The sequence below is a fragment of the Stegostoma tigrinum genome, chromosome 2 (assembly GCF_030684315.1).
Source record: "Stegostoma tigrinum isolate sSteTig4 chromosome 2, sSteTig4.hap1, whole genome shotgun sequence".
NCBI classification, from domain to species: Eukaryota; Metazoa; Chordata; class Chondrichthyes; order Orectolobiformes; family Stegostomatidae; genus Stegostoma; species Stegostoma tigrinum.
The window spans coordinates 114,763,591-114,778,595 of record NC_081355.1 but is presented as its reverse complement, the minus strand read 5'-3'; the positions used below and the strand labels follow the sequence as shown (position 1 = coordinate 114,778,595).

Here is a 15,005-nt window from a genome sequence, read left to right as displayed (position 1 = left end):
AGGGGAGAGTTTTAAAAGGGACCTAAGGGGCAACTTTTTCACGTAGAGGGTGGTGTGTATATGGAAGGAGCTGCCAGAGAAAGTGGTGGAGGCTGTTACAATAACAAAATTTATATGGCATCTGGATGGGTATATGAATAGGAAGGGTTCAGAGGAGTATGGACCAAATGCTGGCAAATGGGACTAGATTTAATTAGGATATCTGGTCAGCATGGATGAGTTGGATTGAAGGGCTGTATATCTCTATGACTTTCTATAATCCTGTGAGACAATGACAAGCACAAGAATTCCTGGAAGAAAGATAACAATGTGTAGAGCTGGATGAACACAGCATCACCAGAGGAGCAGGAAAGCTGACGTTGTGGGTGCGCACCCTTCTTCTGAAGGAGGGTCCAGACCTGAAGCGTCAGCTTTCCTGCTCCTCTGATGCTGCTTGGCCTGCTGCATTCATCCAGCTCTACACCTTGTTATCGCAGATTCCCCAGCATCAGCAGTTCCTACTATCTCAGAATTCCTGGAAGCCTGCTTTTCAATCCCTGATGCAATTAACGAACATGTTAAAATAGACCCCATCTACATATCACTAAGGTACAAAAACACCATGACAGCCTAGACCATATAAATTCAGAGCGGGACAGAACAACAGAGCTTCATCGGAGGCTACACAGCACTGACAATGTCACCTAGAAGGGAGACGAAATATTTGCATGAAAGCCTGTCAGCTCAGCGGACCACCCAACAACTCTTAAAAAGATGAAATAAAGCCAGAATTTTAAACATTATACTCTTTCCAAAGCTCTTATCAATGCTGACCTGCATTTCCTACAAATGTGAAATCTAGGAAATGGGCATACAGCCTCAAGATAAGGGATCTTCTCAAATAAGGAGAAATTTCTTCACTCAAAGGTCATAAATCCTAATAGGTTTCTAATCCAAAGGGTTGAGAATATGCTGAGTCCATTCAAGACTGGGATTGATGGATTTTATATAATGAAGGTCTTTTGGTGCAATTTCACTGTGAATCTAGTGTTGCCAGAGGACAAACTAATATGAGTGTAGTTACAGTCAAGCTGCTAATTTATACCAGGACTTTACAGAGGACACATCCATTACTATAATCATGGTTCCAGAAGTCAGGAAAGTTAACACCAGAAGATGTATCAAAATTTTCATGGTCCTAGCCTTCCAGCCACTAAACTCCCTGATGACAGGTTGACCTGACAGACAGCTACATCCAGGGAGCAGATGAGGTCCATCTCAAGGTTAGGTTGGAGCTCTGAACAAAAACGGATGTAACTTCGAATTGTTAATGAACTATTATAAAAAGGGTAGGTTGAGTCAAATAAAACTGCCTTTGTGCTAAACTGATGACTTCCCAGAACTGCTTTGCTCATGCCCATGCCTGTAGCATCTGTAATAACACTTGTTTGTTCCTGCCCTTCCCAGCCTTGATTCTCCACAGCTAGAAAAGGTGTTTCCAGCTCATTGTATGCAACAATTTGTACCGATTTGCATTCAGAATGATCTGTTGTGTTCACAATAATCAGTAGTTAAATTCAGACATTGTTCGTGTATTTAGCACGCTTCGTTCGCATTTCAAAAAAGATGGATGATCTGTACTGTACATTATTTCTATTTTTATAAGCACAATGAAAAGTGAAATTTGCATCCAAAGGAATTGTGTAAGATAAAATGCATGCAATGGGAATCTGATACAATACAGGTGTTGGGGTCCAAGAAGTGTGACCGCATTAAAGCTGGACTGTGTTATGAAAATCGCTTACTAGCTATTTCAGAATGCAGTGGTTTATATCTTTCCTAAAGCTCTCATGCATTGGGTGTTATGGTCAATACAAATCAATTGACTAAGTGTTAAATACTGCCCTGGGATCAGCCACTTCCCTCAGCAGGCTGTGTAGCCTGAGATTGACAGTGAGGATTTTCATTAGTAGAACCATGAAATCTTGTGCGGAAAACAGACACATTTTTTAAAAAAAGGCAAAAAAACCTGGCGCCTGCATATTTATTCAGTGGGTCTTTTTTTTAAATCAATTAGTTACGTGGGACTGAAGTAGAATTTTAAAAAGAGAAAATAATTCCTTTCACCAGCAAAAGTGATTCCTAATTGCCATGTTGAGCCGAGCTGACAGACTGCAGCTATTGGCAACTTGTGCAGTTAGAAATTTTGTGTTGGTTTCAGCCCCTGTGTCTGCTTCAATCTCCTGGGAGAGGTTTAGTTACCATGGTTGCAGTAAGGTTACTTCCCTTTGTGTTTTTGCATGACATAATTTGTTAAAAGCACTTCACATCTTTAATTCAAGCCTTTTAAAAGGTCTAGAAGGCTACAGAGATAATGGGAATGGCTCTCCCTTGTACTCTATGTAAACTCAAACATGAAGTACTAATTTGATAATTCCAAAGCTGGTTCTTTGTAAAAAGTTGCATTCAGTGAAGTTAAGAGGTATTAGAACATAGAACAGTACAGCACAGAACAGGCCCTTCAGCCCACGATGTTGTGCCAACCATTGATCCTCATGTATGCATCCTCAAATTTCTGTGACCATATGCATGTCCAGCAGTCTCTTAAATGACCCCAATGACCTTGCTTCCACAACTGCTGCTGGCAACGCATTCCATGCTCTCACAACTCTCTATGTAAAGAACCCGCCTCTGACATCCCCTCTATACTTTCCTCCAACCAGCTTGAAACTATGACCCCTCGTGTTAGCCATTTCTGCCGTGGGAAATAGTCTCTGGCTATCAACTCTATCTATGCCCCTCACCACCTTGTATACCTCAATTAGGTCCCCTCTCCTCCTCCCCCTCTCCAATGAAAAAGGTCCGAGCTCAGTCAACCTCTCTTCACAAGATAAGCCCTCCAGTCCAGGCAGCATCCCGGCAAACCTCCTCTGAACCCTCTATTCTTTATCCTTGTGAAAACATAAGTGCACATAGGATGTTGGGCATCAGCATTTACGTTAAATCAGATTTGCAGTGAATGTGTTTTATACTACCATAATTTATTTGAATATAAATTTCATTTCTCATTGATCTTACAAACATTTATGGATAAGTTATTGCCCAGATCTTCTGTCTTATTTACAGTGTGTAATAAAGTATGATAAATACAAGGTAAAATCCAAAAGAGAACTATAGTTTCTTGCAACTGCAACAGAAGATTCCTGAAGTGTTGCAGGGGCTAGGTAATGCCAGTATTTGCTGGAAAAACTCAGTGGGTCTTGCAGCATCTGTGGAGAGAAATCAGAGTTTATGTTTCAGGTCCAGTGACCCTTCTTCAGAACTGATGGGAGCTAGGAAAAGGTTACTGTTTATGCAGAAGATGGGGTGGGGCGAGCGGGGGAAGAGTGAATGATGGGTGGAGATAGACCCCAAAGAGAGAGAAAATAGGTAGACAGGCAAAGGTTTGGGTAAAGCTCAGTCTGGGGTAATGAATAGCTGCAAATGGAGACTTCACTCTACTTCACTCAGTCTAGTCTACTGTATTTCCTGCTCACATATTCTTAGCCAGGATCTCAGTCTTGGGCTTGTTGCGGTGCTCCCAGGGAAGCTCAGTGCAAGCTGGAAGAACAGCACCTGATTTTTCCACTTGGGAACTCTGTAGCCTTCTGGACCTCATATCGAGTTCAGCAATTTTAGGGCCTGAGCACCTTCTCCCATGTCTTTACCCTAACCCCCAGACACCAGACTTTGTTGTTACTTGGGCTGCTAACACAAACAACCCTTGGTCAGCTACTAATAGCCCCAAGAGCAGATAAAGATACAGTAGATGGTAATTTGCCATTCATGTCAGGTTCTCTTTCTTGAGCACTAAGGTGAAATGGACTCTATGTGAATTTGTATGATATTGCTCTGTATATATAAATGGCTTCCGCTTAGAAGCTGCAGCCCTAGGTGAAACTTTCTAGGATGTCTTTGTGAGTATCGAGCCTCCAACCACACCTTAAAGACCATCAACAAATGGCAACATAGAGTTAAATTCAAGAGTTCCTGAGCCCTGCCACCTGGGTGGGACCTTACACATCACCAATATAGGTAAAGGATAACAACATGTGGAGCTGGATGAACACAGCAAGATAAGCAGCATCTTAGGAGCACAGAAGCTGGCATTTTGGGCCTTGACCCTTCTTCAGAAAAGTGAGAGGGGGAGAGGGGGAGGCGGATCGAGGATGGATAGAGGAGAAGATAGGTGGGGAGGTAGGGAGGGGATAGGTCAGTCCGGGCAGCATGGTCAGGTGGATGAGGTTAGGAGGTAGGAAATGGGGGTGCGGCTTGAGGTGGGAGGAGGGGAAGGTGAAAGGAAGAACAGGCTAGGGAGGCAGGAACGAGCTGGGCTGGTTTTAGGATGCAATGGGGGAGGGGAGATTTTGAAGCTTGTGAAGTCCACATTGATACCATTGGGCTGCAGGGTTCCCAAGCGGAATATGAGTTGCTGTTCTTGTGACCTTCGGGTGGCATCGTTGTGGCACCGCAGGAGACCCAGGATGGGCATGTCGCCTAAGGAATGGGAGGGGGAGTTGAAATGGTTCGCGACTGGGAGGTGCAGTTGTTTATGGCGAACTGAGCGTAGGTGTTCTGCAAAGTGGTCCCCAAGCCCCAAGCTTGGTTTCCCCAATGTAGAGGAGGCCACAAGGGTACAGTGGATGCAGTATACCACCTTAGCAGATGTGCGGGTGAACATCTGCTTGATGTGGAAAGTCGTCTTGGGGCCTGGGATGGGGGTGAGGGAGGAGGCGTGGGGGCAAGTGTAGCACTTCCTGTGGTTGCAGTATAGGTAGGCCTGGTGTCACTAGCAGTCCTGCCACCTCCTAAGAGTATTTCTTTTTTCTTTATTCCTTAATGGGCTGAGGATGTCACTGACCGGGCAGCATTTATTGCCCATCCCGAATTACCCAGAGGGCAGTTCAGAGTTAACCACATTAGTGAGAGTCTGGAGTCACATGTAGGCCAAACCAGGTATAGATGGCAGTTTCCTTCGATAAAGGACATTAGTGAACCAGATGGGTTTTTTTCTGACAATCGACAATGGATTTACAGTTGTCATTTGATTCTTAATTCCAGATAATTTAGTGAATTCCAATTCCAAGTTACTAAGAGTATCTCAGATCTCTCCCAAGGGTATTTCAAATGATAGGGGAGAGATCAAGTTTGGAATAAAGAAGGCTAAGGGGAAGCATGAAGAAAGGATCGGAGCAAATTTCTGCAGATGCTGGAATCTGTATTGAAAACAAAACATGCTGGAAATGACAGCAGGCCAGGCAGCATCTGTTAAGAGAGAGCAACATAACAGTTCGAGTCTGGATGGAAGATTGATGAGGGAAGACTTAGTGCATAGTGCACAACAAGTTAAGCAGTAAAGGGAGCTTTACCTGTTGCATTCTTTGTGCCCTTGTCCTCTCACCTCTCCCCCCAATCCGATGGGACTACCTGTCCTTTCCAGTTTGGCAGTTAGATACACCATTGTTCTACTATTCTCACATTCCAATCACTTAATCTGCACTGTCAACACCCTTTCTCCCCCAGCTCTTGACCCCCTACCACTGTTGCATAAATGCTTTTCCTCCACACTTTACCAGCTCTGCTGAAGAGTCATCCAGACTTGAAACATTAGCTTGCACTCTCCCCACAATGCTGCCTGACCTACTGTGTTTTCAGTCATGAGGAAAGGATAGCTGGCTGCACTAAAACAAGTAGTAAAATGTTCTTCAAACATATTGCTTTGCTTCTATTATTACAAATGGTGACAATGGACTCATTGAAAATATGAGTATTGAGCAACTGAGCAAAATAATGATAAATAAAGTGAGGTACTAAAGGGGCTGGCAGCACTCCAGGTGCAGAGGTCACCAGAACTGAATAGATGATGCATCCCAGATTGCTGAGAGAGATAAGGGAGCAAACTGTGGAACTGTTGACAGAAATTTTCCACACCTCTCTAAAAACAGGATTTGTCACAGGGCACCAGAGAATTCAAATGTGACGCTGCTGTTGAAGAACGGAGTAAAGGATAACCAAGAAATTACAGACCTGTCAGCTTGACATCAGTAATGGGAAAGCTGATGGAGGATATACTATGGGATAGGATAAATATTAAAGGTAAAGACTCAGAGAATAATAAATTAATACTAGACAGTCAACAAGGGCAGGTCATATCTGACAAATTTCATTGAGTTCTTTGATAAGGTGACACAGACATTAGATCAGGGTAGCGCTGTGGCTATTGTGTATTTGAACTTTCAGAAAGCAATTGAAATAGTGTCATTTGGCAGGTTAGTTAGCAAATTAAAAATGTTTGGGATTGATGGGTCCTTGGCAGGACGGATTAGAAATTGGTTATGGTAAGAACCAAAAGGTAGATATGGAGGAGCATTTCTCAGACTGGAAATGAGTTGGAAGTGATATTCCCCAAGGATCAGTGTTTGGACCCTTGCTTTTTCTGATTTATATAAACAATTTGGAGATACTAAGCTAGGGAGAATAGTGAATTGTGAAAGTGATACTGAGTGACTTCAGCGAGACATTGACAAGTGTAGCCAAATGGGCAGACACCTGGCAGATGAAATTCGATGCAGAGAGATGTAAGTTAAAGCACTTTGATAGAAGAAACATGGAGAGGCAATACAGGCTCAATAGCACAACTTCACTGGGAGTACAGAAACAGAGGACCCTCAGAGTGCACATTCATAATTTACAAAGGCAGCAGGCAAGTTCAAGCAGTTGTTAAGAGTGCTTATGGATTCCTTAGGTTTATAAGTAGTGGCAAAGAAGTGGTGCTACACCTCTGCAATCGTTGGTCAGAACACATCTGGCACGTGTTCAGTTTGGGCACCTTATTTAAGGAAGGATGTTAAAGCCCTGGAGAGAGGTCAAAGGAGATATACTAGAATAATGCCAGGAATGAGAGATTTTAGATACAAGGGAAGCTTTGAGACATTGGGCTTGTTCTCTAAGGAGCAGAGAAAACTAAGAGGTGACTTTATTCAGGAGTTCAAAATTATGAACAACTTTTACAGGGTAAGGAAGGATTTCCTGTTTTTACCAGTTGGTATGTCAGTAACTAGAAATCACAATTTCAAGATGGTCAGCAAGAAGGCTGGGCATGAAATGCAGAGAAACTTCTTTACTTAGAGAATTGTTAGTATTTGGAATGTGCTGCCAGGGAGAGTGACGGACGTGGATTACATAGGAGGTTAAAAAGAGACGGGTGTATATATTTAAAAGTGATGAATTTTAAGGAGACACAGAAATAGGGCTGGAGAACGGGAGTAGCTGGGTCGTTCTTTTGGGAGCAGGTACTGATATGTTGGGTTGAATGGCCTCTCTATGACCTGTAAATTTCTATAATTGTATGATTCCAGTGGAAGAGGGGCCCAGCAGTCTTGACTGATTGGGTTTAGGTTGTACCGTTTATATTTGGGAATGTTAGAAGGCATTGGAGCAGAGTCACGTATGTAAGTGAACTGTTTGGAGTCTCAGGCTTTCTGAGGACATTCTAGCACACCACCTAGTCAGACATATACCACTGGGATATTCAAGTAATCAATGAATGGAAGGGAGAGGTTCAATCCCCGCACTGCATGATTCTTCCTGCAGGCCCTATCATTTAAGCAGGGAAATAATGACCAGGTAAGTGACAAAAATCTGAGGTGGATCTGGCATGACTGGCAAAATACACCTGCATGGATTTTCTAAGATAATTACGATTTTTACAGTTATTTATGAACCAAAGTAACCGAAGTTCTGTAGAAGGATCACTGGACTCAAAACATTAACTCTGCTTTCTCTCTATAGATGCAGCAATTTCTGTTTCTGTTGGGGCAGTTGATATTGTAGATCAGTGTTTTTATGCGGCGTTGATGTGTGATTTTAAAGGATTCTTTTGAAGATCGATGGAAGCATTTTTCTATGTTTTGTTGATGCAGTTCTTTGAGGCAGACAGCACTCTGATTTTGTTTCCTGTTGGTTGAAATCTGTTTTTATTCCAGGTGCATGTGGTGGAGTTGTCGTGACTGCGGATACCCCAACATTTCTCTTCTCACCAGGTTGGCCCAACATGTACGAAAACCATTTGGACTGCTCATGGGTCATCCGGGCACCACAAGGCACAGTGGAACTTAACATTCTGGCCCTAGATATTGAACCAAATGTGCGCTGTTTCTATGATAAATTGGTCATCAGAGATGGTAAAAATTGTTTCTTGTTTTTCATATCATGACCAGATGAGGAGGGGTGAATCAGCTCTCTTCTTTTCAAATCCCTTGGTTCGCCTTGATAAAGATTCAAGAATTGTCTTTTTTTGCGTGCAGCTATACCTCATTCTCATGAAAATGCTATTAACTAGTTCACAGAAACAATTGTGGAGCTGAGGTAACAAAGTTTATTTGAGTAAGAGAAAGAGGACTTTTATTACTTGAAGAAAAATGACAGTCTCAGCATCAAGCACATATGCAAATACAGAGATAAAATTTAAAAGTGATAGAACTCAGCACAATAAGGAAGATGAAAGAATATGCAGTTTGAGATCTCTATCATATACTTGCGTTATATTATGCTTTAACATGGAATCGTGGTTGATTTGAGATGTCTTGGCTCAATGGCAGCCATCGGTATTGCAGAATTTCTTCAAGTTCTCAGTGGTCAAATGTTTTTGTCCTGTTTGCACTATGAGTGGATGCCTTATATGTTGAGAAATGGAGAGAGAGCCTCTTTTAATAAAAAAAACCTTCTTAGCTTCCTATAAAATTTTGTCAAACATGGGAGTGAACTTTACACTGAGGACACCTTTCATTTTCTCTAAGTAAACACACAGGTAATAAAAATGACCTGCAATGAAAAATCAAGTTATTCGCTGGTAATAAAGATTCAGTCAAACAACGCTAGCAGTACTGTTTGCCGCTATGTGCACAAGCCCCTGTCAGGCTGAATCAATTAGCTGCTCATAGCATTCAACTAATTATTTATAATGAGACAAAGGAAGATTTAAATACCTGCTCATCTGTTCAGCCCACTTCTGCTTTTGTTGATGCAGTTGTGAGGTGGCCTCATCATGAATACTTGGCAATTTAGCAAATAATTTGTGCCAATTGAAATTTATTATCCATTAGGTATAAGCACCTTTGGAATTGTGACAACCCGAGGCATAAAAACATTGATTGTGACAGAGTTAAGACTCGGATTTGTACTTACCCAAGACTTTGCATATCTCTCATCTCTTCAGGGGACAATAGCCATTCTCCAGTACTTGCCACTTTATGTGGCAGACAATTACCTGGACCCGTCCGATCTAGTGGTGATGCAATGTTCATTCGATTTACATCTGATGAGGAGACCAATGGTGGTGGATTCAATGCTTCTTACTACAAAAGTAAGTTGAATCTCTTAATCGGTTTTATTTTCTTTGAAGTTGAATATTACCGAAAGACAAACATGTCAAAGCTTTTTGTCTTGAATTTATCAAAATGCAAAAATATCAAATTTCAAATTGTCATAATAATTTATACTAGTGGAGGAAACATTCTCCTTCAATCACACTTTCCCGTGCACTCTCTCTGCCTCATATACTTTCTCTCACATCTTTCCATCACACATTCATACTCTCCTGTGTTACACACACTCCCCATTTCACACACTCATACTCCCTCATTCACATAGTCTTTCTCACTCAATCATGCACATTTTCTCATTCATACACTGTCATTCAAATGCACAATAACCTTCTCTCACTCATGCACTTTTCCTTTCTTCCTTCATCTCCCTCTCATTCATAATCTCTTCCTCACTCATTGTCTCACCCTCGCTGACACATTCTCTGTCTCTTATTTATAATCTGCCCTTCACACACAGACTCACACTCTCTTTCACTCATGGCCTGAGGCTTCAGAAGACTGCTGTATTATTTCATTGCAGTTTTTCAGGGGCCGCTGCCTGCATAGGAAGGAGAGGCGATGGCCTAGTAGTATTATTGCGGGACTGTTAATCCAGAGACCCAGTTAATGTTCTTGAGGACCTGGCTTTGAATCCTGTCATGGCAGATGGAGGAATTTGAATTCCATAAATATCTGAAATTAAGAACTGAATAATGACGGCCAATCCATTGTTGATTGTCAGAAAAACCCCATTTGGTTCACTAATGTCCTTCAGGGCCAAATGAACCTAGTGTGTTTGCACAGCTCACTGCTTTTCCAATCAGAGGAGTTTTTCCTCTTCTGTCAGATTATTTTTTCCTTATTCATCCACAGGAAGAGGGTGTCACTGCTAGGCAACATTTCTTGCCCATCCCTAATTGCTCAGAGTCAACCACATTGCTGTGGGTCTGGAGTCTTATATAGGCCAGACCAGGTAAGGATGGCAGTTTCCTTCTCTCAAGGACATTAGTGAACCAGAAGGGTTTTTCCCAACAATCAACAATGGATTCATGGTCATCATTCAGTTCTTTATATGAGATATTTATTGAATTCAAATTCCACCATCTGCCATGGCAGGATTCAAAGCCAGGTCCTCAAGAACATTATCCAGGTCTCTGGATTAACAGTCCCGTGATAATACCACAAGGCCAGTACCACCCCTAGTGTAAAAGCATCACTGGCAAGGCGGCATTTATTGCCGATATATAATTGCCATTGAGAATGTTTTAGTGAGCTGCATTCTTAAACCATTGTGGTCCTTGATTTGTAGGGACACCAGTGTGCTTTTAGGAGGAGATTTCCAGGGTTTTGACCCAATGACAGTAAAAGAGCAGTTACATAGTACAGAGTCAGGATGGTGATTGACATGGTGGGAACGTAGAGGTGGTAGTGTTCACACACACCTGCTGCTCTTGTTCTTCTAGTTGGCAGAGCTCAGGGGTTTAGGAGGTGCTATCGAAGGGCCCCTGGTGAGTTGGCTGACTAGCGAACCTTGCAGTAGTAACTGCAGAGGATTGGGAGTAGGGAAGTGGGGGTAGAAACAACTCCTCGTTGCAGAATCCCCCACTTATGCTTCCTGTATTAGGAACACTGCTGGTGATAGGATCTCTTGGCCGCTAACACAATCGCCTGCAGGCCACCTGCAGGACATGTCTGATGCAGAAACGTTAAAATGTTAGAAACATTTAAAAAAAATGTAAACCTATACATAAATCTAGCAAGTTGAAACTGTAGCATCTAAATTGTTTTGTTGCTCCTCTTCTGCAAAGTTGTTTATTTTTTAAGCAACATGTGTCTTTTGTAATATCTGAGATCAGCAATGTACTCCATTTTTAGAAATGGAATTGATGCGAGAAGGCATCATTGTGAGTGGAAAATTTCGCGTATGAATGTTTATGTTTCATTTTTCTGTGCTCTAATTGATGAAGGAATTAATTTGTTCAAAATAATTGGATTAATTCTTGCATGAAAATTGCTAACAAAGGAGTATCACCAATTAACATTTTCTCTACAAGTGCCAACCCCACAATTTTGTTAATTATCTATTTTGGCTAGATGCCAATTACCATTGGCTGCTATGTCAATGGCCTGGAACACTAACGTGCATTTTTATTTTCTGTTTAATGTGAATATTTTGATGTGGATTTTAATGCTATGCAATATACGACAAAGACTGCTACTTGGCGAAGATTTGTCCCCAGAGAAAAGTTCTAGATTTTAAAATACATTCTTCCATACTTTATACTTGCTGACTTTTATTAGACATTGATATATTTCCTTCCTTTCAGCTTGTGGTGGGCGGCTCAATGCTAACCATGGTGTAATTCTTTCACCTAACTATCCCAATGCATATACGTCAAATCTCAATTGTACTTGGCTTGTTGCTGTCACCAGTGGTTCCATAATCTCTATCCACTTCAATTGGACCTTCCAAGTTCAAGGTTCTGGCGTAAACTGTACAACTGGAGACTACTTAGAGGTATATTTTTTTTCAATTTGCTACAGTCCAAGTTTTGTGAAGTTTAATCTTTTGATCTTAAACTTAAGAAGAATTAATTAGCATCTATACAGTGCTTTGTTTGTGTCTTTTGGATATTCCAAAGATCTTACCAGTCAGTGACTTACTTTAGAAGTGTAGTCACTGTTAGAACCTAGGTAAATGAGATGATAAGTGTTAAGTAATGTTTACACCACATCAAGTGCCAGGCAATGATCATCTCCAATAAGAGCTAACATGTCTAACATCCCTTGACATTCAAATATATTATGATCACTTTATCCTCCATGATCAATATCTTGAAAAGTTGCCAGAAATTTAACAATATGAGCTAAACTAACTTTGGATAAAGGAACAAAATGCAAATTCTCCAACTTTGCAGATGATACCAAGATGGGTGGGAGGGTGAACTGTGATGAAGATTCAGAGATCCTTCAACATGATCTAGACAGGTTGGGTGAATGGGAAAATGAATGGCAGATGCAATATAATTTGGATAAATGTGAGGATATTCACATTGGAAGCAAAACCACAAGGCAGATTATTAACTGAATGGCTGGCTGTAAGTTGGAAGAGGGGAGTGTGTGGGGGGATCTGGGCATCCTTGTGCACCAGTCGCTGAAGGTAAGCGTGAGGGTGCAGCAGGAAATAAAAAAGGCAAATGGTATGTTGCCCTTCATTGTGAGAGGTTTCAAGTACAGAAGCAGGGATATGTTGTTGCAGTTATACAGGGACTTGGTGAGGCCACACCTGGAATATTGTGTGCAGTTTTGGTCTCCTTTTCTGAGGAAGAGTACCCTTGCTCTTGAGGGATTGCAGGAAGGTTTACCAGGCTGATTCCAGGGATGGCAGGCCTGATATATGAGGAGAGATTAACTAGGTTGGGATTGTTTTCGCTGGAGTTCAGACGAATGAGGGGGCTCTTGGGATGAATGGGATCAAAGGTTATAGGGAGAAAGCATTATTGGGCTATTGATTTCGACAGTCAGCCATGTGTATGAAGAATGGCAAGACCCGCTCAAAGGGCCGAATGACCTCCTCCTGCTGCTATTTTCTATGAAATGCTGTGATAACAAGAGCAGGTAAGAGGCTGGGAAGAACTCTGTGATGATTTGTCAATTGATTGCAAAGCTGAAACTCTACTTTGCAACATGATCTTTTTGCCTTGGCCTTCTCAGAGCTTATTCAAATGCAGGAATAGCATCTTTCCTAACCTTCGGCAAGAAGGCAGGACTATGTTGATGAGTCACTGATGTTTTGATGAAATGTCAAGAAAAGATCAGCAAAGAGGTATCAAATAAATATCAATTTCTCCCATCTAACTTGCACAGTGATAAGTGGATTTAGATCATAATTATGCTATTTGTCCTGCACCACCTCTAATCTCACTTCCCTTTCTAAAGTCCATGAACATGTTTTTGCCTCCCATGTTGATCGTTCCCAGGAGTCTGTTTTGGAACATCACCGGTATGGTACCAGTCTGTCCTGCCATGGTACCCAAATGGGATTACTGAAGTCACATCCTACATGTATGAGTCATGTAATATGTTGCTTCTCCTCATGGTTTTTGCCAGGACTACAGCTTCCAAGATGATTGATAGAACATCTTCTCCCACACCTCTTTGCTGTCACCCAGCATGGCAGGATTGCACTCACCTGGTCAATTCTTATCTCATTGTAGGCGGTCTGCCCATTGCGATGCCTTCATTTCCCACTAATGCATCATCTCCATTGGTATACAAGATGGATCTAACCTGAGACCACTCTTACTTCTCATCCACATGTTGTCTATTTGTAACCACAATGAAAAACAGTGCTCATCTCACTACCAGATCTCTTGCTGCTATATTATAAAGTTGTTTGTCTGACATCTTATAGTGGGTAAACAGAAATATTCCTCCATTAAAAATGGGGAAGATCAATCCAATTGTCTTCAGCTCCCACTCCAAACTGCGTCTTAAAGCCAGCCGTTCCACCCCTATCTCAATGTCATATTTGACTCTGACATGAACTTTGCCGAAGTATCCATGCCTCACATAAGACTGCCTTACCCAACTAACATCATCAGACTGTTTCCCTGCATTGGCTCAACTGCAGCCAAACCTATATCTATGCCTCTGTTACCTCTAGACTTGACTATTCCAATGCCTTCCCAGTTGGTCCCTCATATTCAATCCTGAGTATATTTGAAGTTATCCAAAATTCTGTTATATCATCTATCACCCCTGTGCGCACCAAACAATATTTGCTGCTGGTCAAACAACCCCTCAATTGTACATATGATGATATGACATATGATGATATGACTTAGAAGCAGGAGAAGGTCACTTGCTGCCTTGAAGCTGCTCTGCCATTCAATAATATTTTATCTGATCTGATCATGGCCTCAGATTGAAATTCTTGTTTACCCACTGTAACCTTTGACCTCTTCGCTAGCCAAGAATCTATTTACTCCTGCTTTAAGGTTACTCAAGGCCCTGTCTCCACCGTTGTCTGGAAAACAGACTTCCAAAGGCTCACGACTCTCTGAGACAAGAAGAAATCTCATCTCTTTCTTAAATGCCACCCAGTCATTGTCTCTCCCAAAAGAGTAAACATCCTTTCAACATCCATTATTTCAAGTCCTCAGAATCTTACATGTTTCAAAAAGATCACCTCTCATTCTTCCAAAACTCTCATATATACAGGCGTAGCCTGTTCAAACTTTCTTTGTAATATTATTTCCAACATCCTAAGTATCAAATGAGAGAGCTTTCTGTCAACTGTTTCTAATGCATTGGTGTCCTTTCTTAGATAAGGAAACCAAAACTGTACAGAATGCCACAGTTGTGGTCTCTGTAACATGCTGTAAACTGGAGAAAAATATCCCTACTTCCATTTCTTTGCAGTAAATGTCAACATTCTATTTGCCTTCTTCATCACTTGCAAACAAACATTTCTTGACTCATGTACCAGGTCAGTCAAAATAAAATATTTTACTCATCTTTGTTTTTCAATCCTTCCATGGCATTGCCCCTCCCTAATTCTGTAGTCTCCTCAGTTCCCACAGTTCTCCAAGATGTTTGCAGTGATATAATTCTGGCCTC

General features: G+C 41.6%; 1 protein-coding gene across 2 annotated transcripts in view; it reads left to right on the top strand.

The window, feature by feature from the left end:
- cubn (cubilin (intrinsic factor-cobalamin receptor)) overlaps positions 1-15,005 on the top strand; it is a 283,762-nt gene that overhangs the window by 166,800 nt on the left and 101,957 nt on the right. For both annotated transcript variants that reach the window (XM_048561565.2, XM_048561555.2), the window contains exons 35-37: positions 8,004-8,201; positions 9,236-9,382; positions 11,711-11,901. In XM_048561565.2, the coding sequence (XP_048417522.2) occupies positions 8,004-8,201; positions 9,236-9,382; positions 11,711-11,901 (536 nt within the window). The remainder of the gene's footprint in view (positions 1-8,003; positions 8,202-9,235; positions 9,383-11,710; positions 11,902-15,005) is intronic.